This window comes from Adelges cooleyi, unplaced genomic scaffold (genome assembly GCF_023614345.1).
Source record: "Adelges cooleyi isolate 19-005CV unplaced genomic scaffold, UGA_ACOO_1.1 ACOO_flye_CR_arks_rails_tigmint_CR_PRNA_108, whole genome shotgun sequence".
NCBI classification, from domain to species: Eukaryota; Metazoa; Arthropoda; class Insecta; order Hemiptera; family Adelgidae; genus Adelges; species Adelges cooleyi.
In genome coordinates, this window is record NW_026095761.1 from 17,509,435 (window position 1) to 17,532,378 (window position 22,944).

Consider the following 22,944-nt stretch of genomic DNA (forward strand, 5'->3'; position numbering starts at 1 on the left):
TTATAGGGTTACGACACAAATGAACGTACCGCAGTTTTATAGGACTTTAAATGTCATAGATCCGTTAAATGATCTTTTTTATTTGTCCGAAAGATTTATAGTTTAAACACCGTACTTACCCGTAGATAGTATGACGATATTGTTGTTGTAGCCTAGTGCAACTAGTCGTCTGACCGTTGTGTTAGCCTTGTAATTAATAGTACCGATTTTTTTTTTTTTTTTTTTGTAGACCTCCTGGCGGTACAAACGGAGGTATCGTTGAGTACGCCACTAGTAAACCTCTTCCTCTTCCAAAATCACCACCTCAACAATCGTACAAACCCGTACCGCCTCCAAAACCTAAAAACTACCGACCGCCCGTGCAACAGCAACAACAACAACAGTACTACCAACCGGCGCCGCCGGCGAACAATTTCCAACACTCAAAGTCCTTCAGCATAGCCGACAGTACATATTCGTCGCACATGTCCAACGGGGTGAGTCGTCGAGGCGTTATTATTGAGAGGAAAAAAAATTATTAACCCGCAACGTTTTAACGTGTAAAATCGCTTTCAGATGCCGTCGTCGCCGAGCAAGTATTCGTCAGAATCGACGGACGTAAACACAGCCGATTCCGGTCACGGCAGCAGCTTGGACAGAGGTTACGAGCGCCGCGGCGGCAGCGGCCAACATTCGTCGCAGCAAATGGAACGCAATCACTCGATGTACTACAAACAACACCACAGGGATCCCAACGCGTTGGACCTGACCCAGCACAGGGATCAGCGCGGCAGCGCGTTCGAACTGTACAAAAAGCCGGCGTCGGGCGACCACCGCATGACCAACGGCAACGGCCATTACAACGTCGACGCTCTGCGGTGACAACGACAGTATCCGGTCAGGTTCTAGTTTTTGGAAGAACCCGATCCGGCTCGACGGGGTGTCCTCTTTCTCTCCGTAAATTTGTACACAAATCCGTAAATTATAGTATTTATAAATAATTATTATTAATATTTATAATCATGTTCATAAATTTGTTTTTGTATTCGACGGACTGATTGACGGTTATTTGTTTATTATTATTTGTTTTATTAATTGTTGGGTGTCTAACAATTTTATAATTGTGTTTTACATATAATAATATGTTCATGGACAAAAAATGTGTTTGGTGCGATCGATCAATATTTAGAATAGAAAACAATGTTTGTAATTAATGTGAATTTAACGAGCAACGCAAGTCTGAATTTTTAAATATGAGACGCTTCATCGATGTCGTTGTTACGACGTCCGAGTGTGGAAATGAAGTGATCAACTGTTATTACTTATTAGTATATATTAAGAAGATCAAACTATACATTTTTTTTTTTTTATTATTATTCTTTGTTGAATACGTACGACAAAATATTGTGCCTTATTTTTTTTTTTTTTTTTGAACGTCTTGCCCATCGAAGATAAAAGTTGTTTTTTTAATTTTTTACTTATTCCTGAGAAACGGACGTTATTTAATTAAAAAAATATAATTATTATATTTTGTGATGATTTTAATCTGTCGTTTTTAAAATGTATTATTATTATTATTATTTTAAGTTATAAATTTTAACGTTTTTTTTTTTTTTAATGTTATAATAATATATATATATATATATTATATTATTATTATTTTATCTATGAAAAAAAAAATGAATACTTAATAGCTTCTATTTTAAATTAAGTTTTTTTTTACATATATAAATTATTTTAAGAGATGTTAAAATATGATTGTATACTTTCACAAATATATATATATATATATAACTACTTATGTTATTAGAACATTTGATTGTTGTAAATACCGTTTTGAAATAATCGTCTTATGAGCGGACCAAAATTATCCGTCGATTAAAATTTAATAGTTATATTTATTGCACATGTACAAAACAAAAAATGTGTACATACAAGTCTTATAGGTATTTTTAACAATATAAATTATTTATTGGCACGATGAGACTATAATAATATAATATTATCTATTCAGTACGCCGACTACGAAATATGTTCTCGTAACTCGGCTAAACGTACTATCGACTACCATAGTGATTAGTACAAACCGTAAACAAATAAAATGACTAGATATAATAATAATAGTACGTTGTAACGATATTAAATTATAATTTACTTGTAATTATTTTGCCGATAAAATAGTTGTCGGATAAAAAAAAAAATGTATACAAAAACAAAACAACAAATAGTGATTTTAATTGCCTACAAACGATCAACAAATAATTATGCTAAGAATATGACTCGGTTTGGTAGATAGAAATATAATTAAATATATTATAAAATAATTTTAAAAAACTGTCGTATCGGTTTACGACAAGTATTTATACACGTTTAATGTTAAAAATAAAAAATTAAGAGTTTCAAAACAACAGACAATATTATTATTATGAACAATAAAAGTGAAAAGAGGAAATTATTTATCGACAACCAGAAAATAGTGTATTATTAAAATAAAGAAGAACAACCTAACCTAACCTAATAGTAATTAATTAAAACAGGTACTCGACGTTTACAAAAACTAACAGTAACAATAATTATTGTAATGAATTAGGTTACAAAAAAAATAAAAATTTGGAAGGGTTGTATGCAATCCCAAGAAAGTCATCAGAGTTATATATACAAGTTATCGTTTTTGATTTTTACAAATGGCGCTAATAGTTTAAAAACAAATGTCTACTTTATAAGAATATATTACAATAATTCAAAATAGATTGAAATTGTTGAAAGTTTTATTTAAAAGTTTATTTATCCACAAAAATTGTACTGCAAACATTTCTGACTGAAAATAGACAATATACAATTTTTTTTATTTTTTTTATTTACATTTTCTGCTAATAAAACTTTAAGTTTATAAGTTGGTTTAGAACTGAATAAGAGTGGCGGTAATTTGGAACACTATTGTGGATTTAGATAACAGTTTAACTAACGCATACCTAATAAAAAGTATTTTTTTTTTTTATTCTGCACAAAACAATTTGCTGAATATTTTTAAAAGTTACTTCAGACCTGACAAATTATTTTCAAATGTGAATTTAATGAGTTTTTTTTTATTTACCTAATTATAACATTTTAAATGGCCCAAATTATCATTAAATCGCCTTCATACTTAACAAAAAAAATAAAATATTTGTTCTTGATTTGAAAAAAAGGTCAAATTTGGTTAACTCAAAACAATGTTTACGCAACTGCGTGTAACGCAGTCGTTTTGCAAGTGCCACCGTTGTAGTAGCCGCCGTCGTCGACGCAGTCGTACGCGGGACCGGCGGCCGCGGCCGCCTGGTGGTGGTGATGATGATGATGATGGTGCATGTTGGCCGCGGCGGCGGCCGCAGCAGCAGCGGCCGCGGCCGCCGCGTACCTGGTGGCCAGTTGGTGTTGATGGTGATGTTGGTGATGCGCCATCGGCGGCGCGGCAGTTGTACCGGCGGCGGCGGCCGAGGGGCCGGACGTACCGGAGACGGCGTAATCGTACGTGGCCGCCATGTTGAACAGCGCCTCGGGGTCGCAAACAAATTTGTAAACGTACCGCTCGCCTGGCAAACAATAATTCAACACACTGCGTTATGTTGATACGTACGCAAACAACAAATATCGAGTGGGGGTATGTACACATATTGTACGCACTATAAACACTTGATTAACTATTTCTCTCTACCCGTCGTCTTTCTCACACACACACTGCACACAAGTATAATATGTAGCGCAAGGCCGGCATTTATACTAACTTACTGTGTTTGCCCGAAACACATAATAAACTTATAACACGAATCCTAAACAAATGGTGCGCATGCACATCGCCTCGAGCTTTATTGTTATTGTTTTTGTTGTTGTTGTTATTATTATTATTGAAAAAGTCTTCCTCGTTTTTATTATCGTGTCTTGGATTTGTAATCCGCGAAAATTACTATTGTCATGCAGATTAGAGTTGATAGTTATTATGAAGTATAATATTATATTATTATTAAATAATCTACAAGTAATAAATAATTGCAATGGCCAAATCTCAAACGTAAAATGTCGACCGAATTTTTAAGTACACGGTGCAGCTGTAACGGCCCCTAAATACAGGGCAGCTTGAATATTGAAACATAAAGTATTTGCATTCTAAAAACGTTGCACTTTACTCACCGGCGACTTTTTGCATGATGCCTTTCTCGTAGTAGTACCGGAGCGACCTGCTCAGCTTGTCGTAGTTCATGGCCGGTCTGTTCTTTTGTAGTCCCCATCTCCTAGCCACCTACGCAGCAAACGATTGATAACAATTTTTTTTACATTTTTAAAATGCCATTAGAATAGAAGAGTGTAATTATTCACATAGAATTTTTGTATACAAAACATAGTATTATGTTGGTTTAAAATATAGAAATTACAATACTATTTCAGAGCAAATACCAACTTTGATATCAGCTAGGTTGTTTTTACAATAAAGCAAGCATAATATGTTTTACTCGCACATTTGCATAGCTTCAATATTGTAAATGATAATTGAATGGGTTATTTCAAAAACGACACAAGTCATAATCAATATTGAAATTTTACACTAACCACAAAAATCTTCATTACTCCAGAAATTCAATTCTATTTGCACTTATACACTTGATTTCCAATATTGATGATCCGTTTAAATATTCTAACTTGACCATATTCACTAAATTGATATAAGTAACACATTATTTGACTTGCGTTGTTTTTGCGGTAATAGAAATAATTTTTACAAGATTAGGTTGAGACGTGAAATATGACACAGAAATGTTATTAACATTATTGCACAAACTGGTATTATTTTTTTTAAATTAAATAAAAGTGTAGTTAGCCTCTCCCCTCTGGCCAAGTTTGTAACTCACTTATAGGGCTTTTTAGACATATACAGAATTTTTTTTTAACTTCCACATGGGGCTAAAATTGTTTAACTGTTGTAACTTCCTAGGATATCCATACCTCTTCCGGTTCGACCAGCTTGAACTCCATGCCCCGGCCGGTCCACACTATGCAAGACGAGTTGTTGGGGTCGTCCAACAGCGTGACCAGAAACTGCCAGAGCTGTAGCGCGCCCCGACGTTGAGGCTGCTGCGTCGACGAACCGCCGGCGTATCCTCCGACGGGCGGGTCCGTGTGGTCCGCCTGGACTCCTCCTGTACAAACACACACACAAGGTACACGGTTATATTGCGCGAAATACAGGGTGTATCAAAAAGAATGACGGGGTTTCAAACGGCTGTAGGTTGTGAAGTATTGGACCTACGGCGCTCTGGTAGGGCTTGTAGGACTATGGAACATCTAGTGGCAGTCGTCCGAAACTCGACAACTCCCTCTTTCGTTTAAGTCCTACCAGAGCGCCGTAGGTCCGATACTTCACAACCTACGGCCGTTTGAAATCCCACCATTCTTTTTGATACACCCTGTATACGACGTTAACACAATATAAGGCGCACGTGCCTTCGTTGATGTCTTTGGCCGGAGGCGGCGGCGGCGGCGGCGGCGGCTGAGGCGACTGTTGGATGCGCATATGCGTCGTGTGGTAGTTAAAAACGTCGGACTTGCTAAAAAACAACGGCGAACCTGCAAACAAGGATTGTTTCTTTCTAAAAAAAATGTTTTTAAAACTCGCTTGTAATCCGCGGATTATCAAAAACGCCGTACGCTTGCTGGGCCTTTCTTAAAATATAACACGATCCGTAGCGTTAATTAATATTAACGAGCCGGCCGTTTATTCTTTTACCAAACACCTCCGGACGAACATCATTTTTCGGTTAATTATCAAAAAAGGCGATTAATCTTAAACGCTCTAAACGTCTTCCAATGCGCGCGCGACATGTGCACGTGCTCGTCTTATACAAGTTAATAATAACAATAACAACAAATTGTAGTTAATTATTGTCTAACCGCCTCCTGAACGTCTAACGAGCGAGCCGTCGTCGACTGTTTTATAGTATAATAATAATGATAATTATTATTTAAAAAAATCATATTCCGTCAATTAATTTATATATTATTATTATTAGGTATTTTGGGCAAACTCCTTCCGTTAACTCGAGTTTTTATTTTTTTAATTATTTATACTTACTTTTTCGTACACACGCCAACCGTACAAGGCCGACGACCCTTTGTTTTTTTTTTTGTTGCAAAATTAATTTTCAAATCTACGTACCCGCTCGTGCACGCCGTTTTTATACACACAAACGCCGGTTCTTAATTATAATCGTTATGATATTATTATATTATTACCATGCGATGATGATGATGGTATTGTGATCAATGTAGACGGTGTTTTTTTCTAATTATTACAAAAATCTCTTACTTTAATTTTCTCGTCTCTTGTATAATTTATAATCATTTACACCGTACGTCGCACGGTCCTATGTAAAAGTATACACGCTATACATAATGTAGACAAGGGTCGAAATTCACATTTTTCTCTCCAGAGTTTATTATTTTTATACGGTATTAAGCGCTAAGGAATACAAATGAAAGAGCAGTGTTGCTCGTGAAAGTATAGGCGTGAAGTGAGTATAATATGAACTAAAGAAATAACAGACTTGGCCACAATGTAGATGTCACTATACTTTGATAGGCTAACTTGGCCCTTTTCCACTGTTCGGTTTGTGTTGAGTATAGATAGCACAATTTAAAACGTCCCTTTCGCCTCCTATAGTGTAATTAGCTTAACAGTATAAACTCGTGTGCCGATTTGTGCTGTCCACGTCTTGGAAACGCGCATTACAGATAGTGTTACTTAAAGAGCTATTAGCGAAAGCAGTGGGATTTGCCGTTTTGTCCCTCTTCCTTCTCACACCCTCTCTCCTCTTGCGATGCCCTCGGGAATAGCCGTGCACGGTTCCCGTTTCCCCCTCGTCGATTCCCGAAAAAAAAACCCGTGTCCGTTACATTATTCAAAAGCCAAACGTTTCAGCAGAAAAGACTGAACGCAAAAAAAAAAAAAATCAGCCGACAATAATGGCCCCTTAACGAATAGAGCCCGTGATAATAATAATTCATGTATCGTCAACAAGGCAGTCATTATCGCAATACCGTTGTAAATAATAATACTGATACTGATAAGGGGTGGCAATATAATAAAGGGTGGCCGGAGCGACAAAGGGCGACGATTAGTCGAGGTCGGCAAACCGCATGCTCAAATGCCTGTGTTTATGTTTCGCGTTCATATCGACTTAGCAGAGTATATTTTGATTTTTCAAAAATCCCATTAGACACGGACTACCGTTTTGACACGGCGTTAACGACACTCTACACTGTGGTGTTCAATGGCCGGCCGGCAGCTCGATAATAATATAATATATTAAATTAGCCACTTGATATAATATATCATAATACACTCACAGCACACGACATCCGTGACCGCCTCGCACTATCTATTTGGTTAACCAACGACCCGTGTCGATGACGAACATTGGAGACGTTATAATATTATGATTCAAGAAGGAAATTAATACACGCCTGTGTGTATAAGACTAGGAGGGCACTTGTAAGTGATAGGAAACGAGGATGTTGAGCCTCCCCCACGGTATAACAACATGTATGGGCTTCAGATTCTATCTAATCCAATCATCCATGATGATAAAACTTAAAAAATATGCTCAAGCACTTCCGACATTTTACACAAGAGCGTCTCTGAACCACCTTAACTCAGGGGGGGGGGGAAATATGTAATATAAATAATATTAATAGTTTAAGGGGAGGTGGCGCGATCGCTTTACATCCCTTGACGTTACATCTAACGGTCTAAATCCAATGTAGTTTAGCTTTGGTCTAGGAAGATTGTGTTGGAAATTAATTTTTCATCCGTTTATCAATTTGGCTCTTGTTGATCAAACATTATTTTATAATATCACATAAAAAGGACTGACTTGAAATACAGCTGGTCTAATAAGAAGTACCTAAGGCTCGATTTATTACTCAATTAATGTCTAATGAAAACATCATACATCACATTGAAATACTTTGGAACACCCAATTGCTGTATCGATACTTATTTTAAAAATATATCATGATGTTTAATGTTTAGAGTATATGGTGTATTCAATTGAGACGCTTATTAGAACAAGGGCCCGATTTCAAATTTTGGTTTTTTTCAGGAGATACAAAAAGCTATTTTTCTAGGAACTTTTATTTTTTAACGAAAACTTAATCATTTTGCCTAATTTATTACCATTTAATGGGTGGATTTAATTTGTAAAATATTAATTTTTAGTTTAAATTTAGCCTGAGGAATTTTTTTAAAGTCTCAAGCGTTAAACTATCTATACTTTAACGATAAAAGACAATGTTAGTAATTTTTGTAAATCAAACCGGCTAATATATTATATTATACTTGGCTGTTACAAAACGATATTACTGTTTTATCGATAATTGTTTAGATTCTCAACGTCGCCTTTGTCCAATATTTACCAAACGACGACGACTTGCTGACAAGAGGCGGAGAACAGCCCGTCGAAGAAATGTGAAACTCATTTCATTGGCTGAGTAATAACTGTAAGTATTTTGTTGTCGGACACACGAGGCTTACATGCGGCACTAAGTCAATATAATAATAATAATAATATCTGTCCAATAGTTAAGGTATTATTATTACGGCCGGCTCTTGTAATTACTATTAAACTTAATTCCCCGCGAGTATAGGTTGGCTAACCCAACCATCACCATTCGGGCTATGTGTTTATTTTTCGGTTTCTCATATTATTATCATGGTGTACTAACTAATCAATAGTCGGCGCTATATCGTCGTCCAGGTTTATAATATAGTACACATAGTATAATATAATGCAAAAAAAAAAAATCCTCAGCGCTGGTGTTATTATTTTTTTTTTTTTTTTGCTTCCGGGCCAAGGAGGAAATATAATGATTATAGGTGAAAATTGAACCTCTTGTTTTCGTTGAATATTGGTGGCAAATCAGTACCGGTGTACGTGTCTCGAATGTGTTTTTATTTTACTTTTGTCGCCTGGCCTGGATTTACATCTGATAACACACACAATGTAACCGCCGTCGGGCACATCTTATATTTATATTCAATTAGTTTTTTTAGATTTTCCTCATTGTTATAATAACGCCAGCGTGTATCGATGAAGGGCTGCCGCGGTGGCCGTGACTAGAATTTTTTATCAGTCAAACCGTACGCGCAAAATAATATATTGTATTATTATTTTCGCATCGCCCCCGCCGAATAATTAATATTAAAAAAATGAATATCATAAATAATTTCCCGCAAAATCAATGTACAATTATTAATGTTTAGGCCGGGTCCCGAAAATAAAAAAACTAGGTTGGGTACACTGTGTATTGGCATACCGATAAGAAATAGAATCCTTTTGATTTCTGTGGACATGTCTGTGGAGCACAGTAACTATTATTGTTTTCTGGCGAGACAACAAAGTTAGGAATTATTCGACTAAGTACTACACAGATAATATTATATTATAATAAACTAGATTGCTAACTGTACATGTCGCCCCAATAGAGAAAATTGAAGTTGACACTTTCCGCCATCTTTGTTGCAACTAGGACCTTATCACATAACAATTATAAGCCGTCGATACATATGTATATATTTTATATCTGTACCTGTAAATAACCATATATATATATATAAATCCGCGGTGGTTCGTGATAACGCCAGGGCAAAGATAACACACATAATCCCACAAAAATGGCTGACTTCAATTCTTATCACTAATTAGCAATCTAGTTTATCATATAATAAATTATAATAATATAATATCTGTGAACTACTATTATAAATCCCAAAAAAGACCGCGAATATGTTAATATTGTTGACTTTATTAAGTTTGTATTTTTTTTTTGGATATTTAAGGTTCATTACAAGTTCATTGTATTTTATTTTATTTTTTTTTTTTTTTGTGAGCCTGTTTAGCATAATTTCCTGGTGGGCATTATTGAGACGGTCAAATGTTTGGGAGGGGCAATTATAATTGGAAATAGAAAATCTCAATTCTTAAGCAAAAACAAGAGTGTATTAAATACTTTGGTAAAACAGCTAGCGCTTACCTTGGCCCGTGTACCTAGTGGCGTTTCCGTTGGCGTCGCCATAGTACTTGGATTCGGCATCTTTTTTGTAAGTCATCGGGTCGTAGTAATCGTAGTACAGGTTTCTTGTGGTTATACTTCTAAGAAAAAATTGAAATTAATGTATTACACAGTGTTGCCGGGTGACCTGTCGTAAGACGATCGTTGTTATAATATAATGACTTATGAAAACAGAAAGGGAGCGAGACTGCCGAGAGGATTACACCGCGTAAACGGCGGTGGACGAGAAGGGTCGCGGCGGGCAGCGGGTTTTAAATAATCTTTTGAAAAGCCAACAAACGGGAGGCCTGTAAATAATTATCAGGTTAATAATTGAACGGCGCAAGGGTCCAAGTAGCTTATTATTACTGACGAGATACCGTTTAACCCTTTATATTAAAAATTGAAACGTATGGCGGGGGCATGCCCTGTTTGCGGGTTTAATTATTTCAAATGATGTGTACACAGCGCATTATATTATACTCGAATACACAAAGCACCGTGGTTATCTAAAAGTTACAATGATTTGTTTACGAGGGGCCACGCTTTACAATAGACTTAAAAAAAAAAAAAGAGTGTAAAAGTAAATAAAATCGAAAGGAAAACGTAATCCCGATTCTCCGGTGACTTGTGTATTAGCACACGTATTGCGTGATGGCAATAATATTATAATGTTGTGTAACATATTTAAATTGAAACTTGAGAAAACCGACCCCGTTGTGAATTAGTAGTAATGTATGCTTTCGTAAAGCTATTTAGTTTTCAACTGATCAATAGAGCAAATGCCTTGAATATGTCAAAAACAAGGTTTAGACTGGACTCTCGACATTTTATTTTTTAAGTTATGTTTTTTACCTGAAGTTAGTTGGAGAATGTGGGTAATAGTGATCCGTAAAGTATCTACTAGATCTACCACAGCAATCCGGTGATCTTATTTCTGGTTTCGTGGGATTTTGCTGGTACACAGTGCGGTCTAAGCAAAATGTAAATAACGCACATATTTAGTAATGTAAAAAAAAGTAAAATAATTAGGGATAGTCATGTTATACTTTTGTAACCAGAGTATTAGACATTTTTATACAATACATATTTAAATAAAATAATATTTCAATAATTTTTATTAGATTAAAAAATAATAGACTATTTAACTAACCACTAACAGACTAACCACTAACCACGTTTATTGGAATAAACCTCAAATAATATTTTTGGACACCATTTTTATTCGAATAAAAATATCAGTCGATTGTTGTTGTTTGAAATAATTTATCGAATGATTTTTTGTTTTGTTAAAATAAAATATTAACTATATTTTTATTTCAAATAATATTTTATTTGATTTTGAATTTTCCAAATTTTGTATAACAGCTCATCATTGGTTTGTGCAACCATAAAATAATTAAAACGTGTATTTTAAATAACTATGTTTAATATAAACTCATTTAGTCAAGTGACTTCACGTGATCACTTAAAACAAGTATCAAATGTATTTTAGAAACACAATTGTAGAGAATGTATTTTTCCCCACGTAACAGCTGCATCCAGTTTTCTGAACAATAAATTCGTCTGGCCGTTTTTCTGAGGGTGTTGCATTCCGATTTGTTTGAGTTTTGCTATAGAAAGGACTTGGGGATCTACACCCTTTATTTTTAACCGTGTCCACATATCATTATAGCCCATTAAAGACATTCATTCTGTCATTCATCCTTTTATCATACGATTATATTCGCCCATATACAACATGTGTACTTTAGGCGTTAATAATATATTATATTATACTTTCGAATGTTTTAAGTCATATATATAATAAAATATTTTAATACTATATATTTAGAAAGATTTATTAAAATTTGACTACTATGATCTCCACGTTTAGGCAGATTTTTAAATAAACTGTATAAAGGTCTCAAACTATGTGGTTCAAAAGTAGCTTTATCCGAAATATCAATTTAAATAGTATAACATAATATTATGAGATTTTTTTCAACTAAATAAAATTTGTTTTCCCCTCAAATAGAAAAGCCTAAGTTTTCAGTAAAAAAAATATAATAATGTACAATAGCTATTACATTTTTTTAATTAAATAAGACTATTTTTTAATTATATAGGTATATACGGGTTTTCTTCAATATATATTTTGGCGAAAATTTCTTTGTGTTTGTAAAAATGCAACTACAATAATTATTATTTGACTATGATATTTGTTTTTTTTTTCGTTCTAACAAGATGTGTGTTGAAGAAGATATTAATTTTACAATGTGTTTTTTTGTGGTGCTACTTTGAAATGTTTTTGTATTGATGTTTAATGTTCTTAAAAAAAATGTTTTTATTAAAAATGTGCAGGAGACATATTCTACAAAAACAATAATATGGGAATCTTGTAAGTCTACATGACTCTTTGGGAACGATTTGAAATATAATATATTTTTAGTTAACGTAGAAAAAAATCAAAGGCATCGTGCAAAGCAGAGAAAATGTCAACAAGACGTTGATATATGCTAATAGTCTATGCCGATATTAAAATAAGATGCCTCAGAAATGGAAATATGCCTCGTTTCAGTTTTTAATTCCATATAGATTATTGCACAGGTTCTTCAAAGTGTACTTCAATTACTTACTGATCATGTCATGTGTCACGTTTGTAAAGTGATTCGCGTTCAAAGTCATTTTGTGTAATCGAAAAATCAAAGTATAAAAATAATAATAATACTAATAGTAAAAAACAATTTTAAACGATTTACCCCCCGCTAAAAAAACACTCTACACTGTGTTGGGTAACTACGTTTCTCTTTAAAGGTAGTCCTTCACATCTTCGTCGGCGTTCCTTGGTCAAAGTAACTTTGTAAGTTCTATGTTTTATTTAGACATCTTTGCCAGATTAATTTCACAAAAAAATATACTTTTTCCCTTTTCAAATCGAATACGTACAAATATTAACACCGTTGAGATGATAAAAACAATTAATTTACGACAAACATAACATAACATATACTAACTAGATAGACTTTTTGGACCATAATGTGTATACTAACATTATAAAAATAAATAAATTATTCAAATAGTGTCCAACTCTGGTTATTAACGAATTTGTTTACAATTAAAACTTTTATTCGCATGGAAAATGAAGATTGACGGTACTACTTACCGTCTTGATTCCAGTTTTCCAACTTTTGGCTAATAGGTTTGCTCGACAAATGCAAGTACACATTGTCTGCGTGCACAAATTATAAAAAAACAAAATTATATTTTTTTCATATTAGTCAAGTGCGCATAGGACTTTACCCGTTTGCTGTGGGACGTCGAACGCTCCTGCTGTTCGCTTGTGGATTTCGATACCGTTCTCTAAGGGTCCGGCGTACGACGAATTCCGGTTGTTGAACTGCAATGAAATATTGATATATATATTATACACATCAGACGGCAGAAGCTACTCTTTAAGTACACTATGGGAGAAGGGAAACTTTTTTGATTACCTTTAGTAAAAGCCTAGACAATTTGTTACTGGTCGCGCATTAGGTGAACGTGCAAATGGGAACCGTTTTTGGGACAAAACAAACAAAAAATGTACATCTCAAAATTTCTAAGAGGAATTTTTTCAAAGTTTTCAGACTTCAGGTGTTGGGTTTTCCAGTGTGACTATATTGATAGTCGCAGCAAACCGCGGAAACACGGTCGTCCGGAAATGAATTCAAACGGGAAAACCGCCGTGGCAAAATGCATTAACGGCGACGGCTGTGGCAAGGGTGAGGGTTCAGTGCAGTTTAATATAGTGCAGTTTCTTCGGTTTCCAACACGAAATATTGTTCCGGCTTCTAATTCGGTTTGTCGAAAAGTCATTGCTTTTTCCAATGGGCTTAACCCGGCAAGTGATTAATAATAATAATAATAATAACGGCTCTGTACATAAGCGACGGGAGACCGTAAGGAGAAACTTCATTTCCACCGAACTTACGACATTTCCGGCGCAGACTGTGGTGAAGTATACAATTTTTTTTGATCTAAATCGTTTCAGGTGTTTTTGTTTTTACTTATAAAATCTAGGTATAATGACTATGTATTGGTACGAGACCAGTTTTAGACCGGAAAATTACACCTCATTTCAGTCGATTAAAAATATATTAATCTAAAACAACAGCCTGTTCTCGCTATTAAAAAAAATATATACATTTCAGAGGATTATTACACATTATTGTGTTTTCATATTTTACCAATGAAAAATGTTTCGTTATTAGACTGTAAATAATAGCAAATTTTTGTATTGTTGATTGTTACCAATTTTACACATCAAATACAACATATTGCTGATAACCATAATAAACTATTATTTGATTTGTAACATGAAAAATATTATGAATAAAATCACTTTAAATGATTTTAACAGAACATCTATAAACATGCACTATGAGATTAAATCCTATAAATATCTCACTGAAACGAAAATTGGTGTTACATTTTATGTAAAAGTACAATTTTTTATCTATTCTTTTCTGCTTCGGTTAAGTTATTAATTTCGAAAAAAATAGTCATACTAATTATAAATGAGCTGTAAAAGGGGTAGAAACATGAGACGATGTAATAAGTAAATAATAATAATATAGTCATGTTATATTTTTGTAGTTAGGTATTGTCCGGTCCATTTGAAGGCACATCATGTTTACCAATATAAACTATTGAAAATATCTACTAGTTTACAATTGTAACTATTTTTAATTAGATTTTTATTAAATTTAATATTTATTAATTCAAAAACACTTCATAATATAGGGTTTATTTATAAAAAATACTTTTTTTTTTTCATTAGTCGAGGTATACCTATTAGCCGAACTGCTATTGTTTATTAATAGGCTCTGTGTTTTCTCCTAGGCCCAAAATGCTGCACTTTAGTGGCTATTGATGAACAAATGGACCTTGGGAGTGTAAATAAAAAGGTAATAATGTTTTACCGTTTAAAATGTTCTACTATGCCGAAAAAGTGCATGTGTAGTTTAAAGTACAATACTTTCTAATTGAAACCTGAGCAAAACTCGCGGGCAATACAGTAGGTATTAAAAAACGTCCTTCGCCAAAAAATATTATTATTATCTTTTTTTTAGAAGCGATGCGCTCACAACAGACCGAGTACTATTTCAATCGTTCAATTTGTTCCCTTTCATTAGGTAGGACACATCTACTCTATGGAATCCATACGTATACAGATTAAATGGATTACTCTACGGCTGTGTTAAACTATAAACGACGAGAATACTATAATATTATTGTACTTACTACGGACGAGGACAGGACTAATTCTTTTGAATGGTCTAACGGTTCGTCCACCTGTTGTTCGCACGGGCTATTGATCATAATTGCACCGAAACCGGTCGACCCGAATTATTGTCAAAAAAAACTACTACCACAACGTTATACCTAATATATATTATTATTGAGATTTCACCCTCGGCAGACGACAGTTGATACTGTCGTTTTAAGAAGTGTTAATAAGTACACTGGCGGGTTGCTGAGTGAAACGACAAGCCAAAACAGACGTCCTTCTGCGGTTGCGTTTGCGTACAGCCTGCGCTGGCTGAGAGTCGTTGGCGAAACGCCGGTGGTCCCTGCAGGGATGAGGCGGGACCGTCGCCCAGGGAGAGGCGTAAGATTGTCGACCAATCGGATGCAACACCCACAACAACACTTTATCCACAACCTTCACTGTGTACACACGAATGTTAAACAATACAGAAACACAATTATTCCCACAATGTTCTAGTAGTAGATGTTGGACAAACGTATCGAACAAGCCTATCGTACACCCCGCGAGTAAAGTTTGACTTTTCATTATTATTATTTGACTTTAATCGGCTAATTTCATACTTACATTTAATAAATGTATAATGTTCATGTATGTTTAAAAGATTCACAATTATCGTTACTGGCTATTGTATTTTTTGTACTACAACCTTTTTCACACTGATAGGCAACAGCAAAAAGTTTACCTTATGTAGATTATATTATATATATATACATATATACCATTTAAGATAGATATAATCAATTATTATTACTATAGGAATGTGTAATTGATAATTACACAGACGGCAGATTCATCCTTGGAAGTCGGCAATATTCACTCCCAACCCCCTTAAAAATGAACTCTAGGACCCTGACACTTGAATAACTGTGATTTTATTTTTGCTCGATTCTTTGGTAAGCGCTTTTAGATGGTATTATATAAGTATAATGTTTTCCATAATATAAACGCTAAACCCAGTGCCGTAAAAGTTATAGGCGCAAGCGGTGTATTGCATTTCATTTTTTTTTTTTTTTACAGTCGAGGTAAACGATAGGGCATATATTTTTCGTAAAAAATTTTAATTGTTCATGATTTAAAAACCAAGGAGTTTGAAAAAGATGTAACAAGAGATAGATGCGTATTTTGCCATAGCTGTTGTCAAGGTGATATACGCGCCGGCAGTTGTCCAGGTACCGCCGATAAACACCATGTTTTTCGCACATTGTCGTTCTAAGTTGATTCTACTCGGATATCACTGATCAACTTATCACGAATTCGCTGTTTAAATACGATATTTTGTTATCATTTACTCGCCATCGCTTTCTACTGTACACGCTATTTTCTATATTCTACACGTTGTTGTCGGATTTTGTTGTCAAAATCCAATTATCAGGTATGCCCGAAAAGCAGCTTCCGGTGGTCGTGTCGTCTGGCCTTTCCGCTTCGGATCTGCTGAGGATGGAAGAGGAAACGGTCAGAAAATGGCTCTTCAATCACAATAACACTACGTGGAGTACGGGAACACCTGTACCGCGTATTGGCTGTGGCATTACCATGTCGAACGTGCTGATTGCCAGGGAAAAATCCACCCGGCTGCGGTTGTTCGCTGAGCTGCCGTTTAACGCAGTGCCGTCATTGGCGCGTGTCGCTTTTGTTCTGCCGAAAACCAAGAAAATCATTGCGAAATCTGAAGGAGAAACCGACGAAAATCACCGAGTCGACCCTGCCTGGCCTGAGCTTCTGGCGACGGTCGAAAAAAACCACCGGCCAACGACTGAGAGTAGTCGGTAGACTTGTCTTTTGCTGTTGCTGTAATTATTATTATTAATTATTATTATTTTTTATCAATCCCCCGGCCGCCGACATTATTCCAATCTAATCTAAGCGTATCTGGTAATTTCCAGATCCGAGCAAAACGGAAGACTGATTTTTACGTGACGGACAAGTGCAAGTATGACGGTGACGCAGTGGCATCGCGACTCCGGCTGTTGGTGCTGTCAAGCCAATGACCGCTGGATGGCTACTACGTTTACCGTTCTACCATTGTCCGTTCGTTAAAATATCACGCTTGCCCGGAGTGTAACTTTACATGCTTTTTTCTCTTTTTTATGTTTTACTTTTTTACATATTTTTTATACACTCTTTTGTATTATTTTTTATTTTTTATTTTTCATTTCAGTATTGTTGTTTTTGGTAAGTGTAACTTTACATACTTTTTATACGTTCTTTTGTATTATTTTTTATTTTTCATTTCAGTATTATTGTTTTTGGGTGTTTCATATTTGTTTATTATTGTAATTTCGTTTCAATCTAAATATCTTGTTAATATTATTTATGACCAAATTAAATAATTAAAGTAAACATTATAGTAATTTTTATGATTTATGAGAAATGTTAAATATTGATAAATGCTGACAGTATATTATATATATATATATATGTAGCTTATCAATATTATTGTATATATTTGACTTATTGTTTTGTTTAATAATTAATAATTACTCAATAAGTATATTGTCTCTTTTTTTTAAATTTATTTATTAAATCATAAGTGTTTCTTTAATAAAATTATTATCAAAATCACAAATCTGTACAATTATGTGTTATTGTCTAAAATAAATCTTCAATAGTCTGGTGATGTGTTTTTGACGTGTGTCATTCATGTTTTTCCAAATCGTTTCCAATTGATTTAAATTCCAGCTATGATTTATGGCAGACAGTGGTGTTGGTATAATAACGAATGAGTATAGATAAGATTAAGCTCAGGAGTAGAGCCAACAACAGTAGTAAATAAATACAAGTTGCGACGTACAGTCAAAAGACAGTAAGGAAAGAATAAAGAACAGCACAGAGCGCCGCTTACAATATTAACTTAAAGGAATACTTTACAATAAGTTTGCTATTAATGTTTACATATTTTTTTTTTTTACAATGTCAGGTTAGATGGACTAGACGTGATGAGTTGAGCGTGATTTAGTGGTAGTGAAACTGGACAAAAAAAAAAATTACAAAGAGGGATTTAGATGAATAGATAAATATGAGATAATATATAAGGGTGGACGACTCACCTAGCATACGTAGTAAGGGGAGAATAACGACACCATATAAACGTTAAGTGAGATGACAACAAACATTACTAAACCCTCAAAACCCTTACAAATTGACTATTTTTTGAGGTTAAATCTTTTGAACATTTCTGTGTGCCACAACTCTTAACAGTACTTAGACTTCAACTAATAGCGAATCAATTTTCTATGGACCTTATATTGTACACCGGACATTTTTAATTGGATGATAATCATTTTTGAAAAAAAAAAATTGACACCTCGACCTAAGGGTTAGCTTCGATGCAGAGATGAGAGATGCTATTGGTTTTACTACGATGTGGGCTTTTTTTGTGAAAAAATGTTATCAAAATTGGGTGAACTAAATACCATAAAATTATAAATAAAAAAAAGAGTCTTTTTCATTCTGTACAGCCGAAATCACCTTGTACTAGAAACTATACCGTATTGTTTTTGTCAAACGCGCACGAATAACAACAGTTTTTCAAACATGACATTGAACAAAGAAAGCCTTAGCTCGCGTTGCACACATCAGCTATAAGAATACCTTTATTACAGAAACGCGTGACGTAGAGTTTGAAAAATTATATTATATGTATTTTCTTTTTGGCCGCCGAAATATGTGTTACTATTAGTTCTGCATAATATCTTGCAATTCGACAAAACATTTTAATATTTTTTTCTAATTATTTTTCTGCCTAGAAATCTTATACCTAATTAATAAGTAATACTTCATTAAGACTAATACAATAAAGAAATAATTAAAGTCTTATAAAAAAAAAATATTCAGTACACAGATAGAGTGTTTAATTTGACTTGTTATAGTCAAACTAATTATATAGTTATTATACTTGTCCATTAGCTTACATGAAAATAATGTGAAAAGTGTGTAACTAAGACACTCCCAAATCCCAATACCCTTTGATACTTATTAAGGCATACATAGATTCGACTTTCTATCAAAATTACAGATTAGGAAAAATTGAAAATTAAGCGTTTATAAGATGTATCAAACTCAATTTTTTCAAACTCAGTTAAACGGTCCAACCAAGTAAGTTATAACCTCCCACATCGCAAGATTGTACCATAATAGTCCAATATCGCTACACATGCGTAAATCAATTTTTTTTATTTACATTTAAATAATTGTAAAAACTTTATACGCCATTGCGAATTCTTGGATATTAAAGTTACGGTAAAAAATCATCGTCGTGTAGCTTGTACGGTGAAAAACAGAAAAAAGAAATTGTTTCCTTTGTTTTTGGAAGGACGGAGAAGGGAACGAAGTACACGAAACGAACATCAAACATTGTGCCTATCCAACGTCGCCTTTTTATTTGTTCAAGTTTATCTAAAAAATCCAACCTACCCCCACTACCAACATTATTACCGTTAGAAACAAATCCAATGTAACTGTAAAAAGTGTTTTGGATCGCCACGTAAGCTGTTATAACGACGATTCGCAGTCTACACTTGGTAGTGAGCGGTTATAATTTTGTGAAAAACCTTTTTTGAAAAATAACAAATATAAGTTAAAAAAATATGTTTTTGTTACAAATCTGTGTTGTTGCACTGTGCTAGTCTTCACCGTTGTCAAACTATCACACTTGAAACCATTCGACATTTGTATCAAAACCGAGGAGGTATTTATGAAGTTGGAGTTTTCAAACACTACGTGCTATACTCGGGATGTTAACCCTGAAATGAGATGTGTAAATGTCCCGGAAGTTAATATAGATTATCAACGATACAATATGATACCACCTTTTACGGTTACTGATCAGCTGAGCCATAATATTTTCTTCACTGGAAATTCGCTGGCAACCAGTTTACAAGATACAAACCGTTTTATGGCCTTTATACGTAATAACTATAGCTGTACTGCCGTACACCGATCATTGCGCGAAGTGATGGAGAACTGTGTAACAATGGGAGATCACTTCGAGGCGTTTATTCGGCTGATGAACGTGATCGAAAGTGAAGGAATTTCCATGTTGAGTAGATTATGTCATATAACGAATAAAAAAATTGAGAATATGACAAAGAAGTTGGCTATTGTTCACTTAGACATGATCATGCCTATAATAAAAAACATTCACAACAAGTTTGAAGCTTTTTTTAATAGCGACTGTGCCGGTGCATCAAATAATAGACGCCATCAATGTATTTAAGGAATCCGAATCAATTTATTTGGAAGAACGAAGAAAATTCTTTAACGATACATGCGTGGCGTTTAGTCAACAATATGATAAAATGATGGGCTTGGTGAATACTGGCACATATGCGGACATCAGTGCACCGGCTTAGGTCGAAATCAACACGCACATTTTTCAACTAATCACATGAAAAGTTTATAAAATTCAAACTAGCTTTGTACGCCTCAAAATGTCTTAAAATGTTTGCCAAAAATTCCTTGTGTGTTATCTAATAACAAAAATCTACGTTATAAAATATGTGTATGCAATTCAAAAAAAAATTAAACAATTTCCGTATAATATTTGTATATTTATTATTATTATTATATTATAATTATTCGCTCAAAATGGTTTTCATCGGTTAACAATTTTAAATAGTACGGTTGGTTTCGCTGTTTCCTCTACTTGCAATATTACCGGCCAGCCTCTTCAGTTAGGCGTAGGTAATATTTATTCGATAAAACTATCTAGGAACATAATAATTTACACATTTCACTAATTATTATTTTTATACAATGTGATCTCAATTTTTCACATATTTATTTTTATTTTTACCCCCTCCCAACTTTTGGTTGGCCAATGTTGGTTGTGTTACTTCAGCTCCAAAAACATGTAAGTATACACCCACCTCATTATCAAAAGAATGATCAATTTAACAAAGGTCATTGGTTATCTTTAAAAATAAAATACTCTATCCATATTTATTTTATTAAATTAATATATATGGACATCGTTTGTCTAATACCAAATAATGATATTTAGAAATCTCTTGGTATTCCAGTTAAATACACGTTGTATAATATGTCATCGCCTAAATTCCCGCTAACCTACAATTATTGTCGCTCCAAAAATGTACCTACTATATTTTAAAGCACAGAGAAGATTGGTTGAAGCGACAAGGCGAAGCCTTTAGACAATAAAAAAAATATATATATTAAAGCTGTGATTTATCAGTATTGTATTATTGTAATGTTGTTGTTAAGCTACAAAAAGGGCTGAACAAAATAAATGTACGAACAAAATATAAAACAATTATACCTATTATAACTTATACCTGTAAGCATTATGTATTGCATACACTGATTTATTTTTCCTGTTCTTTTTACCCCATGCGGGTGATCATACAAATAAAATAATAAACACACAATGTATACATTTCGATATAATATTTTACATACTGTATGTATGTTCGTTGAGTAAGCTTGGTAACACCTACCTAAAATATATATTAAAAATATGTAATATTTATGTTGATAGTATTAAAATTTATCTGGAAAAAAAAGCGAAGCTTATTTATTCGGATGGAAATTTAACTATCATAGGAAATTGTGTACGTCTTGTTAATTTTTTTTTAGTACATAATGGACCAGATGAAACCGGAGTAACAGCAGCAGAAGAAATACCAGAGCAATCAGATACATAAAACCACATGATATACACCCACCGTACGTAGAAGGAATACCTCGAAACATGTATCATCAAAACTCTTTTTGCCAAATAAAAATGATTTAATGGATAAAATATGATTGTATTGTACATACATTTATATATAATCATCAATGTGCAACAGAGTACAGTCGTAAGAACACACTAAAGCGCTTATGCCTAAATACCAGATGTTTAATTTAAATATTTCAATTTATTATGTTTGCTGTTCGTTTGCAAAACCGTATATTATAATGATGTGTGATACATTCCGGCAATCATGGTAAAACGTCTGAAACGAGTTTGATACCATATTTTTGTATGAATAAATTCCACATTTTTGGATCGGGTTATACGTAGGTTTAAAAAGGAAATTTTTTACACTAACGTAATCATCAAAATTGTGCTGGTAGAATACAGTTGGTTGAAAAACAAAACAATTTTTCGTCAGTTTTTTAAGCGTCATCAAACTGAAATAAAGACAGGTTCGACAAAGACTACTATAAAGCAAAATAATTACAAACTCTATAAATTTTCAATTATCATCTTTATTTATCGTTTGGTTTCTAGACTTAAGCAGTTTGAATATGGTGTCATGTGGACCTCTGAGCATATTTATTTTGATTTTATTGGACACGTACATGGCCAATGCTGGTAGTTGTTTTACAAAACCAAAAGCATGTAAGTATACACCCACCCCGTTATAAAAAAAAAAAATGATTAATCAGGTCACTGGTTTTCTTTAAAAATTAAATGCTCTATCCATATGCTCTCCAAAAATGTACCTACTATATTTTAAAGCTGTAATTTATCAGTATTGTATTATTGTAATGTTTTTGTTAAGCTACAAACAAGACTGGACAAACCCGACCGATTGCAAGTAGCGTAGTTGAGAAAAAAGAAGAACAGATACCATCACCAGAAGCAA

General features: G+C 33.9%; 2 protein-coding genes across 7 annotated transcripts in view; one reads left to right on the plus strand and one right to left on the minus strand.

Moving 5' to 3' along the window:
- LOC126839069 (tight junction protein ZO-2) overlaps nt 1-1,525 on the plus strand; it is a 35,190-nt gene extending 33,665 nt beyond the window's left edge. For 5 of the 6 annotated variants that reach the window (XM_050574035.1, XM_050574026.1, XM_050574044.1 and 2 more), the window contains 2 exons: nt 230-476; nt 556-1,524. In XM_050574035.1, the coding sequence (XP_050429992.1) occupies nt 230-476; nt 556-861 (553 nt within the window). In that variant the 3' untranslated portion in view covers nt 862-1,524. Of the gene's footprint in view, nt 1-229; nt 477-555 lie in introns of all 6 variants that reach the window. The other variant, XM_050574018.1, reaches the window with a different exon arrangement.
- A 1,670-nt stretch (nt 1,526-3,195) lies between these two features.
- LOC126841872 (DNA-binding protein D-ETS-3-like) lies at nt 3,196-15,489 on the minus strand. Its single transcript, XM_050578622.1, has 11 exons — nt 15,328-15,489; nt 13,342-13,438; nt 13,205-13,270; nt 10,915-11,032; nt 10,042-10,160; nt 7,654-7,656; nt 5,449-5,577; nt 5,348-5,368; nt 4,957-5,144; nt 4,147-4,255; nt 3,196-3,551 (listed from the first exon to the last, which is right to left on the minus strand). Exons 1-11 carry the CDS (start codon nt 15,400-15,402, stop codon nt 3,196-3,198), a joined length of 1,281 nt encoding a protein of 426 aa, XP_050434579.1. The 5' UTR covers nt 15,403-15,489.
- Between the last annotated feature and the right edge of the window lie 7,455 nt (nt 15,490-22,944).

What these genes read in the sequence shown, in the direction of transcription:
- LOC126841872 (XM_050578622.1), bottom strand. Translation starts at nt 15,402, where the DNA reads ATGATCAATAGCCCGTGCGAACAACAGGTGGACGAACCGTTAGACCAT. An exon ending in CGACGTCCCACAGCAAACGG is followed by an intron (nt 13,271 to 13,341) that starts GTAAAGTCCTAT and finishes TTGTGCACGCAG; the next exon opens with ACAATGTGTACTTGCATTTG. An exon ending in GGAAAACTGGAATCAAGACG is followed by an intron (nt 11,033 to 13,204) that starts GTAAGTAGTACC and finishes CATTTTGCTTAG; the next exon opens with ACCGCACTGTGTACCAGCAA.